The 26342-nt window shown below is 48.7% G+C and overlaps 2 protein-coding genes across 3 annotated transcripts in view; one reads left to right on the forward strand and one right to left on the reverse strand.

Moving 5' to 3' along the window:
• On the reverse strand, positions 1 to 10295 carry EPO (erythropoietin). Its single transcript, XM_083472895.1, is given in 5 exon segments — positions 1 to 2339; positions 6470 to 6637; positions 7655 to 7744; positions 10078 to 10226; positions 10229 to 10295. Coding segments are annotated over 5 exon segments (588 nt in total). The 5' UTR covers positions 10281 to 10295; the 3' UTR covers positions 1 to 2210.
• TFR2 (transferrin receptor 2) overlaps positions 10085 to 26342 on the forward strand; it is a 49506-nt gene continuing 33248 nt past the window's right edge. The window contains exons 1-3 of one of the 2 annotated variants that reach the window (XM_083472571.1): positions 10085 to 10219; positions 11066 to 11207; positions 12952 to 13017. In XM_083472571.1, the coding sequence (XP_083328697.1) occupies positions 11187 to 11207; positions 12952 to 13017 (87 nt within the window). In that variant the 5' untranslated portion in view covers positions 10085 to 10219; positions 11066 to 11186. Of the gene's footprint in view, positions 10220 to 11065; positions 11208 to 12782; positions 13018 to 26342 lie in introns of those variants that run through there. The other variant, XM_083472570.1, reaches the window with a different exon arrangement.

Consider the following 26342-nt stretch of genomic DNA (forward strand, 5'->3'; position numbering starts at 1 on the left):
TTCTGGGAAGCACGACAACCTTTAATAAAGATAAAACAGAACTACTTTAAAAAAAAAAATCCCGTCCACCAGGAAATCTTCCTTTCCCAAACCCAGTATACAAACCAGCTGCTCTCTGAAGTCAACAAGATAAATATACAGGAAAACTGTACATGTTTAACTTAGTATCAAATATAAACTCTCATAAAGTCCCTTAGAACAAAAACTTTACATAGGTGTATATCCTCTGTGGCACCGAAGCCCTTTATCCCTCTCCTCGCAAGGAGTCGAACCTGGAGCCGTCAAATCTTCACCTTCGCTTTACAGAAATAGCGGAAGCAGCAACTTTTAACGCTTTGGAGAGGAGAGCGAAGGGACTCGCATCCATGGAGATCATCTCAACTGTTATTACAGCAGGCATTTTGATAAATCGGCTTCTTTCTTGACAAGAAGGGGGGTTGGACTAGATGACCCCTGGGTCTCCTTGCAGGTCTGTGATTCTAAGACTACGAGCCCCTTCAGAAATGCCCTTTTCATTGAGAATTGGCAATGATTTGCGCCCATGATTATATTTCTGCCCTGCCTTCGATATTCTTTGTGCCTGTAAATGTTTTGGGGTAGACACACTTTTTCGTTCCCAATCCTTTCATATCCTGTCCTTCCTGCTGAAATCCTGTAACGTTTTACATACCACAAATGGAGGGACAGCCTTTGGTGGCGCTACAGCCACCCCCAATCAATAATGTGGGAAGCATCACGGAACAACTAATAAAGCTGAATAAATCCATTACTAATGCACTGCTATTGTGTCAAGATTACAGAAGACACTTGCAAAAATAAGGTGGCCCTGAAAAGATTGACACCTGCCAATCAAGTCTTTTATGGCCTCCAGTGGTACAGGGTAGATAGATCTCGCTCCCCTCCAGGCGCATCAAACATTTTCGCAGTTCTTTATTTCCCAAGTTAGGTATGCTTTGAAGGACACCTGCCAATCACCCGCACCTCTTCGGAGCATCTGTTCCCTTCTCAAATGCTCCCTACAAGTGATGCTTTGAAACCATGCAGCCTCAACTTATGCACGTTTACTCAGAAGTAAACCCCACTAAATTCAAGGCGTTCTTCACTCCCAAGCTGCGGCTTTCGAGAAACGACTTCCGACTCCCGCTTTCCACATTCACAGCAGAGAGAGCCCCGCAAATACCCAGACCAGACTGTGAAAATGATGGAAGTGGAACCCCAAAACTTGCATGCTTTCTGACTTGCTAATGTGCCGGCCCCCAGAAACCAGCTCTGGAAGGGCACCGGTATTAGCCTTGGGCCCTAGCTCAATATAAGGCCGCTCTTGGTGGTTTCCTGGTGGCCGTGGATCTTCCTTTGCTGAAGGTGATATCAGTTGCCCACCAAATCCTTTCATTTTGCTGCCCGCCAAACCTCCTTTCCATTCCTTCCCCATCAAACCTCTGCCTCTCCTCCGTGCGACATTTCTCTCGTCCCTCCTAACCAGCCCCCACATCTTTACAGCCCAAACACTGTCCGTCACTGGGAGAGAGGGCACCGTTGGTCAAGCAGCCACAGGCCCCCGCGGAGACCACCTTGTCCGAGATTTTTCTGCCGCCCACCTCCTTTGCCCCACAACAGAGGGATCGTGGGCCCTGCGCCGCTCAGCTCGGGCCCCTTTGGGAAAACTCAGCGTCTTGGGTTCGAAATTCTTCCCATCTTGGCTTGGCAGACTTCCTCTCCTCCGTTCCTCTCATTCCCTCTCTTTTTCTTTTCTCCTCCAAAGTCGATGGCTGAAAAAGCTCCACTTTCCTGACGACAGAACCATCCTCCTCCAAGGTGGACCACCACTGCTCCCTTCGAAAACCCAGGGAGCGGCCTTGCTACCTGTTTGCAGACAACGCACCAGACCTTCCATAAACCCAGCTCTGTCGGGCAGGGTCAGGAACCACAGAGGGCAGTGTGTGTGTGTGTGAATGTGCAGGGATGAGTGTCACCAGCTCCTGGGCAAGCGAGTCAAAAGTCCCCCCCCCCCCGGCTGAGAAAGGCAGTCCGCACGGAACCCGGGTGTGCACATGCATGCGTGCGTATGTGCGTGTGGTTGACACCTGCCAATCAAATCAAGCTGTCACTCAGCGGGCAACGCAGGGGCACCCATCCCCTCCAGCAGTGGGCGGTTGGGGGTGGCAGCAGCATGCGGAGTGGTATGCGTTGGTGGCGCCAGTCTCCCTCCGTCACCTGGCACAGGCCTCTGTAATGTACAGACTGACTTTCCCCCGGATGAAACTCGAGTAAACGCTGAACAGCTTTTTCATGGTCTGGACGCTCAGGGTGCGGGTCGAGACGTCATCTTGGGGGGCTTCCTGCAAGAGAGGTGTCTGTTTACTTAACGGGTATCTTTCTTTTCCTTTCTTTTTTTGCCTTTCAGGTTTTATTTTTTTATTTCCCCCCAAATACTTTTTATTGCTTTTTTGTAACAACAACAAATAAATACTCTTGCATTCAAAAAATTGTATGTTTTCTTATTTACCCTGCGCCTTATTGCGCCCGGACTTCCTTCCATCCCTTCAACGGTTTTCATATCTCAAATCTTTTCTTACAGTTTCTTATTTACACTCCATCCACATCACAAGATTTGCATGAATCCTGCTACAGTTTTTAAATTCTTACAATTGCTCCGTATACATTCAACAAATTTACTCCAATCCTTTTCGAACTTTGCTTCTTTTCAGTTCCGAATCAAATTTCGCCAATTCTGTGTATTCAAACGTTTTTGTCTGCCACTCCATTAAAGTTGGGATTTCTTGGGATTTCCATTTCTGAGCCACTAAGATTCTAGCGGCGGCCGTTGCGTACGTGAATAGTTTGTAATCTTCCTTTTTTAATTCATCCCCTGTTATCCCTAGCAAAAATGCTTCTGGTTTCTTTCGGAAAGTGTGTTAAGGGGTATCTTTCACTGGAACAGTGTCCCCGAGCTGGCGCCCACTGGGTGTTTTGGACTACAAATCCCAGCAAGCCGGGGTGCCATAAGCATCATAAAAAAGGCCTCTGGCCAAGTCAGCCTCCCTGGGTGTCCTGGACTACCACTCCCATCAGCATCAGCTAGGGTCAGATGGCAGCCATAGGCCGCATTCAGACCATATATTTCAACTATGATGCTGCTTTAAACAGCCGTGGCTTGTCCCAAAGGATTCTGGGAGTTGTAGTTTGTTAGGGGTGCTGAGAGTTGAAACGCTCCCTCCATTCCCCTCATAGAGCTACTATTCCAGAATGGTTTAATCATCCCCCTTCGCAAGGGAACTCAGGGAATTGTAGCCCTAACAACCCTCAGCACCCGTAACAAGCCATAGCTCCCAGAAATCTCTTTTTTCCCCACACGGAACTCGCCGGAAATCAGTTCTGGCACCTCTCATTGCCATCCTTGAAAGAAAAAGCCACAGCTCCCAGAATCCTTTGGGGGAAGCCATGACTGTTCAAACTAGTATTATAGTGTTCTCTGTGAGGAGAATAAGGGGGTCTCCTCACAACTCTTGGCTCCCTTCACAAACTTCAGCTCCCAGAATCCTTTGGGGGAAGCCATGACTGTTCAAACTAGTATTATAGTGTGCTCTGTGAGGAGAATAAGGGGGTCTCCTCACAACTCTTGGCTCCCTTCACAAACTTCAGCTCCCAGAATCCTTTGGGGGGAAGCCATGACTGTTTAAAGTGGTATACTGTAGTACACTTTTGTGAGGGAAATAGCAGGTCTCCTCACAACGTTCAGCATCTTTAACAAAGTACAGCTCCCAGAATACTTTGTGGGACGCCAGGACCATTGAAAGTGGTATCACAGTGAGCTCTGTGATGGGACTAGGGGTCTCTTCCTTCAGGGGAAGCCATGACTGTTCAAAGGAGCATCATAGTGCTCTCTGTGAGGGGAATATAGGGATCTCCTCAGAAATCTCAGCAATCTGAACAAGTCACAGCTCCCAGAATCCTTTGGGGGAAGCCATGACTGTTCAATGGGGCACCATAGTGTTCTCTGTGAGGGGAAGAAGGGGGTCTCCTCACAACTCTCGGCTCCCTTCACAAACTTCAGCTCCCAGAATCCTTTGGGGGGAAGCCATGACTGTTTAAAGTGGTATACTGTAGTACGCTTTTGTGAGGGGAATAGCGGGTCTCCTCACAACGTTCAGCATCTTTAACAAAGTATAGCTCCCAGAATACTTTGTGGGACGCCATGACCATTTAAAGTGGTATCACAGTGAGCTCTGTGATGGGACTAGGGGTCTCTTCCTTCAGAAGAAGCCATGACTGTTCAAAGGGGCATCATAGTGCTCTCTGTGAGGGGAATAGGGGTCTCCTCAGAAATCTCAGCGCCTGTAAAAAGCCACAGCTCCCAGAATCCTTTGGGGAAAGCCATGGTTGTTCAAAGGGGCACCATAGTGTTCTCTGTGAGGGGAATAAAGGGGTCTCTCCTCAGAAATCTCAGCACTCTGAAACAAGGCTGTCAACGTTTCGCTTTTTTTAAGGGAAATTCCCTTATTCTGAATGGGATTCCTCGCAAGAAAAGGGAAAAGTTGACAGCTATGCTCTGAACAAGCCACAGCTCCCAGAATCCTTTGGGGGAAGCCGTGACTGCATAGATGTATCCAGGGCTTCTTTTTCACATGGAACTTGCCGGAAATCAGTTCTGGCCCCTCTCATGTAGGCGCCATTGCCATCCTTGAGAGAACAAGGGAGGTGTTCTTGGCAAGTTCCAGCGCCTCTTTTTTACTAGAAAAACAGCACTATATAGTGCTTTGTGTGAGGGGAATAAAGGGGTCTCCTCAGAAATCTCAGCACTCTGAACAAGCCACAGCTCCCAGAATCCTTTGGGGGAAGCCATGATTGTTCAATGGGGCAATAATGTTCTCTGTGAGGGGAATAAAGGGGACTCCTCACAACTCTCAGCTCCCTTCACAAACTTCAGCTCCCAGAATCCCTTGAGGGAAGCCATGACTGCCTAGATATATCCAGGGCTTCTTTTTCACACGGAACTTGCTGGAAATCAGTTCTGGCATCTCTCATGTAGGCGCCATTGCCATCCTTGAGAGAACAAGGGAGGTGTTCTTGGCGAGTTCCAGCGCCTCTTTTTTTCTAGAAAAACAGCACTATATAGTGCTCTCTCCTAGAAATCTCAGAACTCTGAACAAGCCACAGCTCCCAGAATACTTTGAGAGAAGCCATGACTGTTCAAAAGAGCACCATAGTCCTCTCTGTGAGGAGAACAAAGGGGTCTCCTCAGAACTCAGCACCCATAACAAGCCACAGCTCCCAGAATCCTCTGGGGGAAGCCATGACTGTTCAGGGTGGTCTCAAAGTGCACTCCGTGAGGGGAATAAGGAGGTCTCCCCTCACAACTCTCATCGCCCTGCCCTGCCATTAAGGCTAGCCTTTTTTTTCAAATGAAACTCTCTTCCCTCCACCTTTCCCTCCCTCTTTACAAGGTCACAAGTGATCAAGGCCTTTGCTGTGCATTCCCACTCCGTGAGGGAATCTGCCTTCTGGTGAGGGCGATCCGAGGGGCTTAACTCGGGCCATATTTCCAGGGCGTGAAGGGGAGCCCTTGGGATTTGCAAAAGCTGCCTCAGGAGGAGGCAGAAGGGTGGGGAAAGGAGGCCTGGAAAATTACTAGCTGGTTCTGGTTGCCGCCGGAAAGGAAACTGGCCCAGGAGAGTCAGGGTTCGCTCTCCTATTAAGACACCTGAAGGCAGCCCTGTTTAGGGAAGCTTTTAATCTTTAATAGGTTATTGTATTTTAGTGTTTTGTTGGAAGCCGCCCAGAGTGGCTGGGGAAGCCCAGCCAGATGGGCGGGGTATAAATAAATTATTATTATTATTATTATTATTATTATTATTATTATTATTATTATTTCCACACGGCCTGCAAAGAGGTAGCAATATTTGCACCGCCACGCTAACAGAAATATAGGGTATTTTGCTCTCCTGTAGAGGAGACCAACTCTCTGCTGGTCCAGTCTAATGCTATTTCAAATCGGGGAAATTCTGCTTTTTTAAAAAAACTTTGCAGGCAAATCTGAATTCGCAGAACGGCTGCTTTGGTGATTCTGTCTTCCTTCTCCCGCTTTGTTACTAAGAAGAGTCGAACCGCCTCTACTGCGCTTCGTCCATGCGCTCCGAGGAAACTGCTTCTCTCTCTCTCTCTGCACATACTGGCCAGCAGGAGTGGAAGACTTCCTCTGCGCACGTGCAAAGTGCCAATGTGCATGCTCCCGAGATGTCTCCGTTACAACAAAGCGCTGCTGAGCACATGTGCAAAGGCGTTTCTCTCATCCTAAAAGCCACCTGGAGTTAAGGAGCAGGGCTGTGATTTGTCGTGATGCCAGCAATAGAGCGGGTTGGACTAGATGACCATTGAGGGTCCCTTTCCAATTCTGTCCTTCTGAGCAATGAACTCCAGCCTCCTCGCCAACCAGCACTCCCTCCCCACAAATCTGGTGCTTCGCTCTCACCTGGGCTCCGTGGCCGCGCAAGATGTTTCTGATGCTCCGCAGGCAGCTCTCCATCACTTCCAGCTGGCGGACAAAGGGCTGCATGGCCGAATGATGCCTTTGGACTTGGCGGATGGCCCTCGAAAGGAGGGTCTGGCCTCTCCACACCTCGGACGCCTGCCTCGTCCTCTAGCAGAGCGGGGTGGGGAGAATAAGTCCATTAGTGAAGTTACAGGGGTGGGCATATACGTCCGTTCCACTTACTCTCAGTTTCTCAATTTCCCCCCGTCTTAAACTCTCTTCTCTACGTTTCTGCAGCAATTTTCATTTAAAAGACAAATCCCCGTGAAAGTTCATCGGTAATTAAGGGCAAATTTCTTCCTAATAGACACATTTTTGCAATGAATTTCCCCTAATAGGGGCCTTAGTAGTAGTAGTAACAACAAGAACAACAAAACAACAACAAAATAAAAAAATTCCTTCCAGTAGCACCTTAAAGACCAACTAAGTTAGTTCTTGGTATGAGCTTTCGTGTGCATGCACACTTCTTCAGATACCAAGTGTGCATGCACACGAAAGCTCATACCAAGAACTAACTTAGTTGGTCTTTAAGGTGCTACTGGAAGGAATTTTTTTATTTTGACTATGGCAGACCAACACCTATATACCTATCTAGATATACCTAGGTATACCTAGATATACCTATCTACTACTAAAACAACAACAAATTATTATTATTATTATTATTATTATTATTATTATTATTATTATTATTATTGCCCCACCCATCTGGTTGGGTTTCCCCAGCCACTCTGGACAGCTCGCAAAATAATAATAATAATAATAATAATAATAATAATAATAATAATGTGAGGCTAAAGGGCAGGTAGCAAATAAATAGTAATAATGCATTTTTTGTGAGAGGGTTTCACCAATATGTGCATTCTTATGCCTGCTTTCCCCTAGCAGATAAGTTTTTTTTATTTTTACACTCATTGGTTGGAGAATTGCATTGCAAAATTCAGAGAAGTGTGATGTTAGGAGAAAGCCTTTGTTTCAGTTCTCCTATTGGTTTATTTCTCATTAAAATGCAGACAGAATTTAATTTCTCCCCCAGCCCCGGTGCTGAGCAGGCCCCACAGTGAATTGCATCAGTCCCCCACCCTACTCTCAGCAACCCCCTTCCCTACCCCAGATGAAACTTACATTCATTTTTCTCCAGCTACGTATGTTGACTCCGGTGTCCAGCACCATGACAGGTTCAGGCAGGTTGCAGGAAGTTCTACAAAGTTCTACCTGTAGAGAAATCAGAGTCCATTCACATCTATGCTACAGATCTAAACTGCTTTGAGATGTGGCTTAGTTGGCACAAGGAATTCTGGGAGCTGTAGTTTTAAGACCCTTAGGTGAGCCCTGCAGCTGGATCAGACCAAAAGTCTGCCTCATCCTGTATCCTGTTCCCACATTGGCCCAGCTCAACCAGTTGCCAACAAGAAGCCCACAAGCTTCCTGGCACTTTGGGACTTGCTTCCCCAGTGACTGGTATCCAGAGGGGTCCTTCCTGCAGGGAAGTTATAGGGCAATAGGATATTTATTTACTTCGTAAAATTCATACACCGTTGGATTGTAACACACAAAAAATCCACCTCAAAGTGGTTTACAAAAAAAGGATAAAGCAATAAAATTATCAATAAGAAGAATGAACAATGATCATTTAAGACTTTCAAAAAGTTAAAATAACAGTAAAAACAGATTAAAATCTGCACGGGCTTACTAAAAAATCTGGGTAGGTTTGTCTAAACAAAAATGCTTTTAGCAGGATGCCTGCTGGATGAGGGTGACTACCTGGTATCAATAGGCAGGGAGTTCCAGCGTGTAAAATACCCAGTTCTTACAAATGCAAAATGGGTATTATTTGCCATGTTTGTCAAAATTGTCAAAAACGACACTGCCAACACGGGTCACCGTACACCCAGAGTTTCCTGGACATTTTTAGCAATTTCTACCTGGACACTGATTCTGACTGCAGTATTCCAGCTATGTCCGGGAAATTCCAGACGCATGGCAACCTTATATTATGTGGCCCATGTAGGAGTGCCAGTTCTGCAGATCTAAGCAGCCAAGGAGGCACATTGGAGTAAGGTGATCTCACAGGTAAATTGGTCCCAGGTTGTGGTAAGGGTTTTGCATACCAAAAGCAAAACCTTGAGCTTGGCCCAGTAGATATAGAATCATAGATTCATAGAACTGTAGAGTCGGGAGGGACCCTGAATGTCATCTAGTCCAACCCCCACAATCTCAGCTAAAGCACCCATGACAGGTGGCCATCCAATTTCTGCTAAAAACCTACAAGGAAGGAAAGTCGACCGCATTCCAGGGGAGTCCGTTCCACTGTCGAACAGTGCACAGATGCACCATTTAGCCTATATTTTGTCATATACTTGTTTATTAAGAAAATATTTATAAACAACAACAGCCCTCTGAGCAACGTACACAAAACAATATAAAATGATTACCAGTGCTACCCGGATAAAAACCAGCAAAATGCTTCAGAGCACTGTATGCTTGTTGAAATAAACACCCCCCTTTTTTTGGCATAAAGCTTTTTCTGCTGGGCCAGGCCAATGGGGCCCTGTCTGGTCCAGAATCCTGTTCTCACAGCGGCCAAACAGATGACCCAAGCAGAGTGGACATGATGTCAGACGTGGACATGGTGACTAGGGCCTGTTCATTTCAGTGGGTCTCCTCTGAGAGGGACACATCTTCATTTATTTTCCAAAAGCCCTTTGAAAGCCACCCAGGCCGGTGTCCACCACTGCAGCTTGTCAGAGCAAATGCCATAGTTTTAACTAAAAAAATTCCTTCCAGTAGCACCTTCAAGACCAACTAAGTTAGTTCTTGGTATGAGCTTTCGTGTGCATGCACATTTCTTCAGATACACTGAAACAGAAGTTGCCAGATCCTTCTATATAGTGAGAAGGTGGGGAGGGGTATTACTCAGAAGGGTGGTGGGAATGGGAGATTGGCAGATAGCTGAGATGAGCCTGTTGACGACTCTTAACGACTGCAATAGGTCTTACAGGAAAAGGCAAGGGGTGAGAAGGTGAGAAATGGCTTAGTCATGTATAATGAGATAAGAATCCAATGTGGATTGGATCTGGCAACTTCTGTTTCAGTGTATCTGAAGAAGTGTGCATGCACACGAAAGCTCATACCAAGAACTAACTTAGTTGGTCTTTAAGGTGCTACAGGAAGGAATTTTTTTTATTTTGACTATGGCAGACCAACACGGCTACCTATCTGTAATAGTTTTAACTAGTGCTTAGAGTGTCGGGCTAGGACTTGGGAGAGATCCGGGTTCAAATCCCCACTCAGCGGCCATGAAGCTCCCCAGGTGTGACTTTGGGGGGCCAGTTGTTGCCTTCTCTCAGCCTCACCCACCTCACAGGGTTGTTGTTGTTGTGGAGAAAACCATGAACGCGCCACCTTGAGCTCCTTGGAGAAGAAGGTGGGGGTATAAATGTATTTGAATAAGCGAATGACTAAACCTTATGTCCTGTGTGTGTGTACAGGAAGGAAATAAAGACTGGGAAGGGAGCAGAGCAAGAAAAGAGGGCAAGCAGACATACGATTTCACTCTCAGCCTTGCTGACATCTTGGATGTACTTGTTCATGACACGCTGGTCGCACATGGGCTCGGGGGTCGTAAGGAGCACCGGGGCCAGGAATCCCAACATTAACAGGAGAGGAGTCAGCCCTGGAGAATAAAAGGTGAGGTCCCCCTTAGATCTTTGGCAGAGCTGCTTTGCATCGTCATGCGCACGTCATCCATCTGCCCATCACAACTACAGTCATACCTTGGAAGGATGAACGGAATCCGTTCCAGAAGTCCGTTTAGCTTCCAAAATGTTCAAAAACTAAATCGCGGTTTCCGGTTGGCTGCAAGAAGCTCCTGTCACCAATCAGAAGCTGCAGAAGCCCCGCCAGACGTTCGAGTTCCAAAAGAATGTTCGAGAGCCAAAACGTACGAGTTCTAGGGCATTCGCGATCCAAGGTACAACTGTAGCCTAGTGGTGGTTTTGTCTGTCCACCAGCCCACCCACCCCCCCATCACCATATCAAATATTAAAATTCAACGAAGTAAACAAAAACAAAACTATTTCCAAAATACCCATTTCCCCAGAAACCCATTAGGCCGATTTATATGTATAATTAATTAATTTAATCTTTTGGTTTTTTTCCAATCCGTTCATGTTCAGTAGGAGATGTATCTTCTCCCCATAAACTTAGCAGCAGTTATAAGATTGAACACTTAATTCTCGATCACTTTTCTGGGATGATAATAATAATAATTTATGATTTATATGCTGCCCATCTGACTGATAACATCCTTCAGATAAGCAAGCAGAAATATTTTAGGTTCTAAGAGTATATGATATCCTAACTTATCAGAAATATTATCCTGATTTCCAAAATATTTACATCAGTTCCAAAAGATATGAATGTAATCCACTATTATTATTATTATTATTATTATTATTATTATCTTATTAGTGGCTTTTTCTTTTTTTTAGTCAATGCAACCCAAAGTGTCTTATCACAACCTTCCTTTCACAGAATCATAGAATTGCAGAGTTGGAAGAGACCCCAGGGGGTCATCCAGCCCAACCCCCTGCACTGCAGAAACCACAAGCGCCAGACATTTAATCTTGCCTGCCTCCGGAATCCTACAAGCAGGATGGAATGCCGGAAATTTCAGGTATGGCTTTTAGAGGTTTAGACAGCTCCAAATGCAGCTGTAAATCTCAGGGAGGGAAGAGACATTCTTTGGGTCCCCATCTTCCCCACCCCCTTCTGTCAGGGCTCCTGTCCTTCAATAACTGCCGGGCAGGCAGGAATATGAAATGCCCCCTCCTCTCCCATTCCTCCCCAGCTGCCTCCTCGTGTCCACAGTATAGTTTTCAAGACCATCGATCCGTGCTGGGTGTGCGCGCACGGTTTCTTTCCATCAGCGTTTTGCATTTCAGGCGAGTTGCTTAGTGATGTTTGCAATGTTGCAATTCCAAACTCCAAATTCGGCACTGCAGATCCCACTTCAAGCTCCCTTTTATCAGCTCGTGGCGTCGACAGAGCCCTTATCAGCACCTTCCACTTCTCCGTGCTTCAACTCATACAGTTTCTCTCCCCCCCCCCCCCCACATACCACAGTCCAGCCTGGGAATATGCATGAGATTTCCCCGACATTCTCCTGACACACAAAACAGAGAGAAATTCCCAGAGACCTCCGAGTCCCCAGAAATGTAGCTGTTCAGAAGGAAACCCACATAGCCCCGATCTTCTACCTGGTGCGGCCAAACAGCTCAGAGTGCACTGCGTGGGTGGACCCTCGGTTCAAAACTCTCAGTTCTCTGCCGCAAACTGATTCATTGGCTTTTGACAAGCCTCACCTGCCCCCTAAGCTCCCCAGTGCCAAAAGGGGATGCAAAGACTGGCCTGCCTGGGAGGGTTGACCTTTGGCCTGAGAAAATGCTCTGGTTTCCCCACTGCTGAGAAGTCCCCTTCCCCTCCGGCTCCTCTCTTCCAGAGGATCCAGGTGTCTCTCAAGGCTGCTGCACAAATCCTAGAGGCTCCATTTGCAACTGACCAAATAGAACGAAACCTTAGGGCTGCAATCCCAGTATCCCCTCCTTATCAGGCATCAAGTCACCTATGCCCCCATAAGAACACAGCTGAGTGGCTTCCAAATTGCCCTTCTTGACAATAAAGAGGCCCAGGGCTACCTAGCCTAGGACATTTGGGTTTCCAGAGCCCCCACTCCATCCCTGCAAGGCACTCCACCCCCGCAAGGCACCTGCCTGCTGCCACCTCCTGCCTATTATCTAACAGCCTGCCGGAGGAGGATTTCATAACCTCAGCGGACCCCTGCCTTGACTGATTTTACAACCTCCGTTTCCCAAACTTTGAGAGAGTCAAGGGAGAGGGTGGGTGTAAAGTCACCCAGCAGCAAAGCATCTGCGTGGAGTGCAGAAGGTCCCTGCTTCAGTCCTCCCAGGCACCCCAGCATCAAGGAGCAGGCCATGGAGGAAAGGAGCCCCTCTCTCTACCTGAGACTACTCCAGAGGGAGGGCAGCTACTGCTGCTGTCGCTGCTGCCAGTCAGGGCTGGGCTGTGAGAGGCAAATGGCCTGGCCTCCAGCAGCTTCCTCTAGCCACCTTGCTATGCTCAGCCAATTCCCTTTGGCAGGGGCCCAACTCAATCGATTGCCGCAGCTGGCACCGTCCCCCTGACCTCCCCCTTGGCAACCGCCGGAGCGGACGGACGCTACTCACCAGGTATCCCCATAGCCAAAACTTCATGGTCCTAGAGACTAGCGGACCCCTTCTGCCCCATGGCTAGCCATGGACCGACATTCCGGGGTGGGGGTGGCGGCTGAGCAGGTCGACCGCGGCAGCTCCACGCGAGAGACGTCCAGCAGCTTATATTTCCCTCCTTTCTCTCTCCAGATCACGCAAAAGTCCAGCTGGTTTGGCTCAGCGAAGAGGAAGAGGTCACAATCCGCACACGCCAAGGTGAGTTTGCAAAGGACCTTGTCCGAAACGGTGGCGCCCTCTTCACCTTTTGACCGGTAAGCCTAACTTCTCAAGAACGTGGTCGGCTGCTCCAGTGCCCTGCTCTCTTTCTCTCTCTGGATCCCAATTGCCACCTGAAGAACCTGATTTCTTCTCTTTTTGGAGGATCTGCTCCTAGCAGCGCCGGTCACCGGCTTGCATTTTTGCACACACACACACAAATTCCCCACTGATGTTTGCTCGGAGGAGTGGGGGAAAGCGACCCCCTTTCCCCTTCCTCTGCAGACCCCAGATCTCGCGAAAGCTGTGCCACCGGACGCACGAGGCGCAGTTAATGTTTCATCCGCCTGATCCCTCTGCTCTCTGCCCGATGTGGCTTTTCTCCCGCTCTGTCTCTCCCCCCCACCCCGACCTCCACCACGCTCCCTTCCTTCCCTGAGTGCAAGAATGTCACTGGACAGGCCAGGAGGGAGATGGACAATTTCCCTCTGCCGGCCGGAAGCCAAAGGGGGCTTTTTTCCCTTCAAGGAGGAAGGCCCATGCAGGACCAGACACGTCTGCCCCTGGCCGCAGGCCAGACACAGGTTAAGGCGTCAAGGTGGATAAGGTCACTGCCTTGGCAGGCCGCCATCCAGGGAGCCTTGGTGTGCCAAAAAAAAGGCGTGAGGAGGAGCACCCCTGACTCACGTCTGGCCAGAGTGACGCTCCTCGGCTGGTGACGCCTTCTCCTCCACCGATGATGCACCCGGGTGTCCTGCCGGATCCCAGCATCCGTGGCTCTCCTCCTGCTCCAAGGCACCCTGGCACCTGACTTTCAGCTGCCCCCTCCCCTAAAATCATAGAGTTGCCTGGGACCCCCAAGGGCCATCTATCCCAACCCCCTGCAAGGCAGGAATCACAGCTGGCAGGTATGACCTCTGTTTAGAAACCTCCAAGGAAGGAGAGAGCCCACGACCTTCCAAGGGAGTCCGTTCCTCTGTCGATCGCCTCTTGCCGTCAGAAAGTTCTTCCCGATGTTTAGACAGAACCTCCTTTCTTGTGGTTTGAATTCGTTGGTTCTTGTCCTGCCCTCCGGAGCCTTAAAAATTCTTCTATGTGAGAAGCCTTCAGATGTGTGAAGCTGACTATCTTACCACGTCTCAAGTCTTCTCTTCTCCAAGCTAAAGAGACCCAGCTCCCTCTCCTAGAGACTCCAAGCTTCAGGCCTGAACTTATAGGCATAATAACCCTTTGCCCACGTGGGTGCAAACAACCCAGGCGTCCTTGCTTACACAATTTACTGCTTTCAATCGAGCCAACTCTGTTCCTATAAAAGATGCACTTTATGCAGAGTTAGCGCATTGTCCCACTTAACCTCTTGGAACTCGGATGCTTCAAATCTGGCTCTTTAGAAACAGCTCCCCCTCAGCCCCCCAAAAGCCTTTTAGGCAGAGACCCTAGAGCAACTAGTCCAGCACGTCCTGTCCTCACAGGGGCCAGATGCCTATTATGGGAAACCCCCAGGCAGGATTTGACCGCAAGAGCCACTCTCCCTTCCTGTGGTTTCCAGCAACTAGAAGCATTACTGCCTCTGACCATAGAGGGCAGAGCATAGCCATCACGGCGGCTAATAGCCATCAATAGCCCTCTCTTGCTCCATGGATTTGTCTAATCCTGTCTTAAAGTTATCACTGCCTCCTGCGGTGGTGAGTTCTGCAGTTTAACTATGTGCGGCCTGAAGAAGGACTTGGTTTGGTTCTGAATATCAGACCCCAAATGCCCCATAGCTGAGTTCTGGGTATTTTCTCCTGGCTCCAAAGCCCCCACATCCACCTTGCAGCTTAAGGCTTGCCACCAGTTCTCCTGCGCCCGCCAAAAAAGACCTGCATGGCAGGCAGTAATGCAACAGGTAAAGCTTGCCCCCATTATTGGCTTTCGCTCTCTTGAAAGGTTTTTTTTTTTTTTTTAATCAGGCTGCATTAGCTTTCCATGCTATATTATTGTTAGAATGTTCATTATTGCGGGAGCTTCAGATACCAACGTTTTATTTGCGGGAGGAGGGTGTTATGTGATAAGGGCACATTCCATGCTCAAGATTGAAATACTGTACTGAGTACAGTTCTGGTTGCCTCTTCAGAGCTGGGAAAGGTTCAGAAAAGGGCGTCCAAAACCATTCAGGGGAGGGGCATCTAGTGAAGCTGAATGTTGGAAGATTCAGGACAGGGGAAAGGAAGGACTTTGTCATGTGGTGTGCTCTGTTAACCTGTGGAACTCACTCCCACAGGAGGAAGCGATGGCTGCCAACTTGAATGGCTTTACAAGAGGATTAGACAAATCCATTGAGGAGGGGGTGGGTTGTCTGTCAGTGGCTATTAAAGGTAAAGGGGCCCCTGACCATTAGGTCCAGTCGTGACCGACTCTGGGGTTGCGGCGCTCATCTCGCTTTATTGGCCAAGGGAGCCGGCGTACAGCTTCCGGGTCATGTGGCCAGCAGGACTAAGCCGCTTCTGGCGAACCAGAGCAGCGCACGGAAACACCGTTTACCTTCCCGCCGGAGTGGTACCTATTTATCTACTTGCACTTTGACGTGCTTTTGAACTGCTAGGTTGGCAGGAGCAGGGACCGAGCAACGGGAGCTCACCCCGTCACGGGGATTCGAACTGCCGACCTTTTGATCGGCAAGTCCTAGGCTCTGTGGTTTAACCCACAGCACCACCCGCATCCCAATGGAATCTCCATAAGCAGAGGCAGTAGAGCTGCAGAGCAACCACAGACACCTCTCCCCCATCAGATCCAGCAGGACTTTCTTACATTCTTATTAAAGAGTTGTCTGTTCTGTCCCGTTCTGCTTCACCTGATTGCAGCTGTTAAGGGCGCAGGATCCTGTCCCTGTGAACAAGGACTGCTGCTCAGCGGAAGAGTCCAGCTTCAGCCTCCAATGGTATCTTTCAACAGAACGGGCTCCAACCTTGAAGAGCTGCTGCCAGTCAGTGTAGACAATACAATAGACCAAAGGCCTGACTCGCTGTACGGCATCTTCCTCTCTTGCTAGGCGGCAACCCGCTTCCATGTGTGGAATCCCTGCCCTCCAATCACAGACGTGTGGGGAGCTGTCTTGCACAGAGTCACACCCTTGGCCCATCCAGCCCCATATTGCTTGCACTGGCTGGCAGCAGTGGCTCTCCAGGGTCTCAGGCAGGAACCTTATACTAGATGCTGCTGGGGATTTAACCTGGGACATTCTGCATGCCAAGCAGGCGCAACAGCGTCCCTTCCCCAGATGTGGCTTCTTGCTACTGATGGAACATGGAATTGTGGAGCTGGAAGGGGACCAGGGGGTCATCTAGCCCACCCCCGTCCTGCAACGCAGGAACTGCAGCTAAAGAATCCCAGGTGTGCCCTTGTGGCACTGGAGCCGATGCTCTGGACATAGGTTTCTGGGGCTGAATCCTGCCTCCTCTCCTAGCCGCCTCACCTCTGCCCCAGAAGAAGCCCCCTTCCATCTTGGCATGGGCAGCCCGCAGCTGCTTTTGGCTCACCCCTGGATGACGCCTGGCGCTATCTAAGCCGAAATGTCGGCCAAGCCTCTCGCCCTCGGCTCAGCTGCAGGCGCTCCGTGTTCCCTGCTATCACTGAGCAAACCCCAAAGCTGCCAAGAGCGGCCTGGCATCCCTTTTTCTGGAACCCCCAACCCACGTAGAATCATAGAATTGTAGAGTTGGAAGGGACCCACGAGGGTCATCTATTCCAACCCCCTGGAAGGCAGGAACCTTTTGCCCAATGCGGGGCTTCAACCCTCAACCCTGAGATTTATTATTTTTATTTTAATAAAAATGTATTAGATTTTCCACAATAATAACAAAAACCACAAAGCAGAATGACACACAAAAACAAAGAAAAATACAGCAATGAATAAAAGAAGAAAAAAGGAACAATAAAGAGATAAACAATAACAACAAACTTAATTCTTTACAAATCCAACCTTTTAAACATCTTGGTTGACTTCCCCTAGTCCCTCCCTTCTGAGTTTCCTTGTAGTTGAAAGTAACAGCTTTCCAATATCGTTATTAAACTAAAACCATCTCCAATTATAGTCCATCTTATTCACATTTCTTAATATTCTAAATCCCATTTATTTAATTATAACTTAGTTTAATCCTAGGCCTATTTTTTCCTTCAAGTAATTTCTAATTTTTTTATATTACAATATTTATTCAAATAGTCCTTAAATTTCCTCCAGTCCTCTTGAAACTCCTCTTCTTTCCGGTCGCGGATTCTTCCAGTCAGGTCAGCTAGCTCCGAAAAGTCCATCGTCTTCACCTGCCAATCTTCCACTGTCGGTAGTTCTTGCGTTTTCCAATTCTTAGCAAGCACTACCCTGAGAGTAAGAGTCTCGTGCTCTACTGACTGAGCTCTTAAGCAGAAAGGGGGCAAAGGGGCATCAGCCGGGGCAGGGGGGGGGAAGGAGAAGGGTCTTCCTTTTTTAAAAAAATAATATTTATTAAAATTTCAGAAAAAAGAATTACATAAAAACAAGAAGTACAAAAAATAAAAGACAAAAATAAAAATACAAGAAAAATACAGAATAAAAAAGTAAAAACACTTACAAAGAAAAGGAAAAAAGAAAAAATAATAAATCAATCTTTCCATACCTTACATTCATATCCTTATTTCCCTGACCTCCTCATACCTCCCTTTTTTGTGTTCCAATTCAATTAGTTAATTCAGCAATTTCTTTCCCTCCTTATTATCCTGATCTTTGATCTTAATATATTATAACATTAAATTTTAGGAGAAGGGTCTTCCTCTGGTTCAGCCTCCCCCATGTTTGGGCCTACAATTGCCCTCAGCCCCAGGCAGCACAGCTGATGGCAGTTGTAGTCCAAAACATCTGGAGGGCACCAGGTTGGAGTAGGCTGATCGCTGTGCCGCTGCTTTTCATTGCGGACAGCACAGAGCAATCCAGCTGCCCTTATGGTCTCCCAGCGGCTCCTTTCCTTCAGAGGGAAGTTCACATTCCTGAGCAGGGCAGAGGAGCGAGACGCTTTCTCTCTCTGCTGAGTCATGGGAAGCACGCAGAGAGCTACAGAGGGGCCAGGCTGCTGGTCTGCCTTGCCCAGTACTTTGGAACAAAAGGGTATAAGAAGAGCCTGCTGGATCAGGCCAAAGGGGCCCCACCTCGTCTCCCAGGGACCAGTGCGGCCAAAATAGTCACACTACTCTCTGCAGAGCCATTGTAGCTAGCAGCCCTGGCTAGCTTGACCGCCGATGAATCTGTCCAGTCCTCTGTCTGTCCCAGCCTCCTGGGATGCACAGAAGGGCTTCATTTTGCCTGCCCTGGATCTTCCAAACATGGTCTCTCAGCACGGCTGATGGGGAGGCTTGCATTTCGGAAGGTAGCGAGAGAGAATCCTGAGGTCCTCAGGACAGGACGTTCTGCCCAGCTCTGTGTTTGCACAGCACGGTTTCAGGATCCGCACAGGGCACTCCCCCGAGACACGCAGCCTTCAGATTTCAGGTGTCAGGACTAGGGAATCTATGACTAGGTCGGTTTCAGTTTCTCATCTTCCCAATCCTAAATCCGGTTCTCTGTGTGTTTCGGTAGCAAATGATGGTTTATTAACTTTTTTAAATCCTCATATAGATTCATCAGCATTTTGGTGCCAATTTCTCCTAGAATACACATTCTTGTATGCTGTTTTGAGCAACAGATGCCTGTCCCCTGCCACAATGCATTTTTGTACGTTATTTTCAGGACACTATACATTTCCCCAGCATATGCATGTTCGCACACACTGTTTGGTTGGCAAACACCATCGCAAAATTCAGAGAAGCGTGGCTTTCAAAGGATAGTTGTGGTTTTGCTTCAGAAAACGCAAAGTATTTAGTTTCTTATTAAGACGCAAACAAAATCAAACGCCCCACCACCACCATTCCCTAATCGTAGCCACCAGCCACTGCTAGTGGCCATCTCGTAATCATGAAGCGGTGAGTTCCACTGGTGGTATACAGCGAGAAAGCGACGAATGTGTGTTTGTGAGGAGAGGCTGTGAAGCCCTTCCCTGGCCTTCTCTATAGGCAAAACCACTTCTATCTGGTGAGTGAAACAAGACTCCCCTCCACAACTAGGAAAAGGGATTCTTGAGCTGTGATCCATTCCGACTCTAAGGTAAATAGCCTCTGCTTTTCCGAAAGCGGGTCACAGGCCCATGTGATGTGGTTAAAAAAAATTCTCTTTCATACACACACCGAGAGAAACAGGCCACAGCCAGCCAGGCTGTCTGATCGCACATCCCCATTGTTATGAGGCTTCCTCCCACTAAGAAGTGGTGGGAAAGCCGCTTTCATTTACTTGGCGACAAGATGCCGCCGTGCCGATTTATGGGGCCCCCGGGGACCACTTTCTGACGGCTGCAGATGCGACGGTCCGTGCCTGGGCCACCTTGCCTGGTGTGCGTACGTGCAACGAGTCCAACGCTCCGTGGGGTCGCTTCACATCACACACGCCACCGAGGAAGGGGGGCTGGTTGCAGGGGAGGTGGGGCAGAGCCATGAACCAAGGGGGACTCGGAAGTCCTGGCTCCCAGCCCCATATCCCTGTCTAACTCCCTTCCCACTCTCTCCCACTTTGACAACCCAGGAGTCCTGGCTCCCAGTTTTTCCCAGGCTCCTCTTGACTGAACTCGAATTGCCCAGAGCTGGAGCCTCTTACCCTGTCCGCCTCCCCTTCTGTTATACCGTTTACTAGTTTTCTAGAGAAGCCAAGAGACCATCCCTCTCACATACTTCCTGCCGTTAAGGCTTCACGTAGCCCTCATGGAGGAAATAGTGTTACGGTTTCAATTACGTCTTGATTGGGCCCATTTCACAGATAGCAAACTGAGGCCGAATGTTCAGGGGCAACATTGCAGGTGGAGAACTGGTGCCGAGTGTTTGCTGGCAAAGTCTGCCCAGCCAGTGCAGGTCTGGCCATATCTGTCAGAGGAGCTTTTGAACTCAGAGCCCTCCTGTGCTCCCATATTCAAGGCTGGGCCAAACCACTAGCTCTCACAAAATAAAATAAAAAAATCCTTCCAGTGGCACCTTAGAGACCAGCTAAGTTTGTTATAGGTATGAGCTTTCGTGTGCATGCACACTTCTTCAGATACATCCATTTGCCAGCAGGCGAGGGGAAGAAATCAGGAATTCTGGATCCGCCCTGTCACTGCTCTGAAGCCAGAACGAACTTCCTGCCTCAGGGGACCCAGGTGTCCTGACTGCTAGGAGGAAACCCCTCTCTCCCCAGAGAACCCAGGAGTCCTACTTCACATCCATTCTGCCCAAGTTTGGTTTGCCGCTCCCCCGGCTCCCCCCTCCAGACTTTTAAACAGCTGCAGAACAGGCAGAAATCAAAGAGGTACAGCTTCCTCCCTCTCTAGAGGAAAAAGCTGCATTGGTTGAATTCCTGCCTGCAGAGCAGCTATCCCTGATCTCCCCCACCCCACATTAGGTTTCTTTTCCTTGCAATAGGTGCCCAGGAGAACCCAGGTGTCCGGGCCCCTCCCTCCCCTCTCTTCCAGGCTCTGAATGGGACCCAGGAGTCCTGGCCACCCCCACCCCCACTTGCTCCTCCGCTGCCCTCCCCACCCTGTGTGTGGCGCTGCTGGGCCCCTGGCCAGAGCTCCCAGTGGCTCCCGGCTCCTCATACGTGCCGGCCTGCACACGCCGAGGAAGCCTTGATCCGCCGACCCAGGCGGGCGGCTCCATCGATCCTGGCCGCGTCTCCAAACAGGGGATGAGGCCTGGCGGCGCCAGCGACGGTGACAGATCAACCAGGCCAGGCGGGAAGGGAGACCTCTGACCTTTGGCCATCGGCCTTCCCAGAGGAGCCTCCAGAGAATGGGAGCGGGGACCAGTGGTCACAGCAGGTGTGGGGAGCGGGGAGCCTCTTCCTGCCAGAGTCTTTGGCCTCCCTCTGTTGCCAAATCCCGCCTTCTTCCTCCCGACTTATGGCTTTTTATTACTATTATCAGTTTATTAATTGCCTCCTGTCTCAAGGCAATTAGATAAAAAACAAAAACGAAACCCAGGTTTAAAGCCCTAACAAGCGGGCGCTCGTGATGAAGGAAAACCCATGTTTATCCAGCTTGATTTTCAGTTTTGCTTTTCTCAGTTTAGAAGGAGGTTTTGAAAGGACATTTGCTATGGTCCTGTGATGCGCATAAGGGGTGGGGGGTCGCTGTTAGGCCTCGCACCCCATGAGAGATGGAGGTGCATTACAGTGGTACCTCGGGTTAAGTACTTAATTCGTTCCGGAGGTCCGTACTTAACCTGAAACTGTTCTTAACCTGAAGCACCACTTTAGCTAACGGGGTCTCCTGCTGCTGCCGCACCGCGGGAGCACAATTTCTGCTATCATTCTGAAGCAAAGTTCTTAACCTGAAGCACTATTTCTGGGTTAGCGGAGTCTGTAACCTGAAGCGTATGTAACCCGAGGTACCACTGTACTACAAAAATTGCAGGCATCTCTCCCTTTGGCGGCAGCGCGGGCGTCCACGGTCCACTGAGGGTTTTCTGAGCTGTGATTCCTACGTTGCAGGGGGTTGGGCTGGATGATCTCTTTGGGTCCCTTGCAACTCTGTGACTCCACCATTATTGCTTCTCCTGGACAAGCTCCCTGAATGAATGGGGTTGGGTAACACTGAATGAGAGGCGCACGACTCCTCTCTTCAGGTCTTAGAATCATAGAATCCTAGAATCCTAGAGTTGGAAGAGACCCCAAGGGCCATCGAGTCCAACCCCCTGCCAAGCAGGAAACACCATCAGAGCACTCCTGACATATGGTTGTCAAGCCTCTGCTTAAAGACCTCCAAAGGAGGAGACTCCACCACACTCCTTGGCAGCAAATTCCACTGTCGAACAGCTCTTACTGTCAGGAAGTTCTTCCTCATGTTTAGGTGGAATCTTCTTTCTTGTAGTTTGGATCCATTGCTCCGTGTCCGCTTCTCTGGAGCAGCAGAAAACAACCTTTCTCCCTCCTCTATGTGACATCCTTTTATATATTTGAACATGGCTATCATATCACCCCTTAACCTCCACCTGCTACATGGGGATAGTCACAATGCCAACCTTACAAGGTCGTTGTGGGAACAAAATAAACTGTAAGCACAGTATATGCTAAAGCACTATATCAGGGGTCAGCAAACTTTTTCAGCAGGGGGCCGGTCCATTGTCCCTCAGACCTTGTGGGGGGCCGGACTATATTTTTTTGGGGGGATGAATAAATTCCTATGCCCCACAAATAACCCAGAGATGCATTTTAAATAAAAGCACACATTCTACTCATGTAAAAACATGCTCATTCCTGGACCGTCCGCGGGCCGGATTGAGAAGGCGATTGGGCCGGATCTGGCCCCCTGGCCTTAATTTGCCTACCCATGTACCATCTTGTTCTTAATGATTATGAGAAGAATTGTTGAACACAATGCATTGCATATGCATTCTCAGGGAGCTGAGGATTGCAAAATGTTCACGCAGGAGCTGACAACCTCCGGGGGGGTGGCGTAGCTTAGTTTAACTTCGATATTCTGTGTGTGTATAGAAGATTCAGGCCGCTGAAAAGGAAGCCCTTCTTCGTGCAGCGCAGAGCTAAACTACGGAACTCCCTCCCACAGGAGTCTGTGATGGCAACCGACTTAGATGGCTTCAGAAGAGGACTGGCACATTTAATTCCCACAACAGCCGTGTGAGGTAGGCCCAGAGAGAGGCAGTGACTGGCCTAGGGCCATCCAGTGAGCTTCCTGAACGATACTCTAACCACTGCACCACACTGTGGCTCTCACAGTGCTGGGGTCGCAGCCCAGGGTGTAAAAGAAATTGAAAAATAAATTGCACAGCAGGAATTCCAGCCTGTACGTCCTGCTCCGCATTCAGGACCCAGAAATGCGGCTTGCGCCAGCAAGCCCTGAGACATTGTCAGTCACGTGACTTCTGAGAAAACCTCCTGGAAATCTAGGAAAATGGGAAGGTGGGTTATCATGTGTCAGGGATAACACACAAATAGATCCCGGCAGGGGTGTTGCAAGGAGATGGATCTGGGAAATTGCACACAGAATTCTGGAGCAGCCAGGCCTGGTGGGAAGTCCCTGCCTCCACCTAAAGCAGGACCTCTCTGGGCTAGCTGCAGCAACAGCCAAGGGTTTCTAAGCATGCACAGAGTTCCTTTCTCTTACCAGTAGAATAACAGAATTCTGGAGGACTCTAAGGGCCAGCCAGTCCCAACTTTCTGCAGTGCAGGAATCGGAGCTGACTAACCACTGCCCACCTACAAACATCTAGGAATTTTTGGGTCTCTAAATTAATCCTATTTGAGTTATAGTGCCGACTTTTGAAATGCAGTGATATTGACTGCATTCTGTTGAAATTACTCCTTAGATCTGAGCTGCCCTGGGAGGGCCTCACGCTAAAAGATGGCCTACGTAAAATAAATAAAATCTAACAGGCAGTGGCGGTACGAAAACAGGGCCTTCTCGGCAGTTGCCCCCAGTTGTGGAATAATATGGCTATGCTGGCTTGGAGCTTGTAGGAGTTGTAGTCTAAAACATATGGAGGGCACCTGGTTGGGTAAGACAGAATTAAATGGCTCAAAGCTATGATTTAGCTGTGATCTCTGCACTGCAGGGGGTTGGACTAGATGACCCTTGGTGGTCCCTTCGAACTCTACAATCCTATGAAAGCCAGGCATTCAGTCCAGCGGCCATTTCCCTCCTCACTGACCAGAATGTTTCAGACGTGGCTTCAGTTCTGTCTTTGAAATTCCCTTCCTTAAATCCTCCCCTTAAGAAAACACAACTTGGGCTGGCTTAGATCAGTAGAGCACCCTGCAGTCTTTTGACTTTCACAGAACTCTTTGTCAACATTGCCCCTGGATGAAGAGTTCTGTGGAGCTCGAAGGCTGGCATACACCAGCCTAACTCGGTTCGATGAAATAAACAGAGATCATTTTGCCTGTGATAAACCTAGGCTCAAATTAACCTCTTTTAAACAACGACGACTTTATGGGCTCTGAGCATCTCCCTCTCCAGACTTGGGAGATATAACAAGTGATATAATAGGCTGTAAATATATACCCAGAGATGGAGTGGGAGGGAGTGAAGAGTTAAAAGAGGGTTGGGCTTACAAGCCCAAGGGGGCGTGCCCTTCTTTGGCCACGCCTTCCTGGATGCCGCAAAGTCTGACAGCTTAGCCCTGGTAGTTCTTTATCTCTTCCTGCTTCTTGTGCAATGCAAACAGCTTCTCTGACCCTAGTGCCCTCATCGGGGCAGCGCTAGGGGGCGCGCAGCGTTTGCCAGCCTATTCTGGGATCCTGCCTGGCACGCTGCTTGCTCTCGGAAACCAGCCAGGTCTTGCATCAGCTCCGGCAACTGCGTAGCAAATCTGACAGCGCTGTTTCCAGCGTTGAACAAGAGCCTTCTCCCCCTCTGCAGTTTCCAGCAACTAACATCTGGAGGCATCGCTGCCTGAGCCATGCTGGCTATTCACCATTGAAGGCCCTCTTCTCCAGTAGTTTGTCCTATCTTGAAAGCTTGGTGGCCACCACTGCCTCCATATCAGGAACCACAAGACAGAGAAACCAGTAGGAGAACACTTCAGTCTCCCAGGACGTTCTATACAAGATCTCTTCTTATGTTCTTGGGGTTGGGAAGAGGTGTCATGGGAACAGGGATTTTGGCAAAACGTCTCACACCCAAGAGCTCCCCTGGGACCTGCCATGTTTCCAGAGGGGCCCATGAAACTGACCCACAGCGACGCATGTTACCCTTCTACGATAGCATGGCAGGAGGGTGAGGGTGTGTGTGCTCACCCCTCTGTCACAAGTATGTGTCTGAACCCCCCAGCGTGCCCGGCACTCACGTGAATTCATACACACGAGTGTATGGCTTGGGAACTTGGGCCAGAGTTACCATGCATGTTACCCTTATGGACACACGTTGACCCTTAACCTTACACCCACAAGACGTTCTCACAGAGAAGGAATAAAGAAAGCTTGGTTTATTATGTGAAACGAAAGTGACAGAATATATAAATGCTACTTCGGGCAGCAAAATTACAGTTTAAGCAGCCAGCAAATCCTACCACACACACACACACCTTGATCTAAAGAGTGGAAGAATCCCCAACCATTCTCAAAACCCTGCAGAAAGCGAGTGTGAGAATTTTGCCACAGAACCCACATTAAGAGCCAGCCAAAAAATGACATATACCTGTCCTTAGACAGAAGTGCACCTATATTGGTTCCTTGAGAAAGTTAATAATGGAGGGTCTCTTGTCGTATTAAGCCAACCTGATTTTACTCGTGCCATGATCTACAGTAATAAACCACAGGAAAAGTTCAAATTGACACACAGCCATTCACACCTCTTGCCTCCCCCTTCCCTTTTGCCTTGCACAATCTGCCCTCCTTCCGTTATAGTTTCTTAGAAAGCATTAAAGTGTGCTGATGTGCCTTGAATGAAGACGGCTGTCTTAGCCGGGTGCTGCTCTGCCCCCTTCAGGGCAGATGGGGAATTAACATAAATGCACATTGCAAAGTCCTTACTACAGCAAATCCAAACCTAGTGATCTCAAGATGTTTTGGACTACAAATCACATCAGTCCCAGCCAGCACGGGCATATTGTCTTGGGACTGACAGCAGGTGTAGTTTGGAGGCAACTGGGCTGGGAACCCGCCCCCCCCTTACCTGCCTATTCTGCAACACAACAATGGTGAAAATAGGAACACAGTCACAACACCCCAAACCTAATCACCATCCAACTCTCGCCCTCTCCGCTTACAAGATTCTGCTCTGTCCAAAATCGGCTGAATTTACTCTGAATTCACAAAGCCATTGAAATATACTCAGAGTCGCAAAGTGATTTCATGCTCTTTATTCAGCTCATAGTGGTGAGGAGGAATGAATGAAAGTCCCCTCACAGTATCTGCTTTATATACATTATTTACACAATGGGCTGCACATGATTGGCTAATTCTGGAATTCTACTGTAAGCCAATCAGGTTGTGGATTCACTTATATCTGGAGCATGATTGGGTGGTTCCTGCCAACCAATCATACTGCTGCATTGTTCTAGGACCAATCAGACTGCTTCATTCTGAATCCTATTGTTCTAGGACCAATCAGACTGCTGTAATTTGGATCCTATTGTTCTAGGACCAATCAGACTGCTTCATTCTGAATCCTATTGTTCTAGGACCAATCAGACTGCTGTAATTTGGATCCTATTGTTCTAGGACCAATCATACTGCTGCAGTTTGGATCCTATTGTTCTAGGACCAATCAGACTGCTGCAGTTTGGATCCTATTCAACTC

This window comes from Podarcis liolepis (assembly GCF_965112155.1).
Source record: "Podarcis liolepis genome assembly, chromosome: 13".
NCBI classification, from domain to species: domain Eukaryota; kingdom Metazoa; phylum Chordata; class Lepidosauria; order Squamata; family Lacertidae; genus Podarcis; species Podarcis liolepis.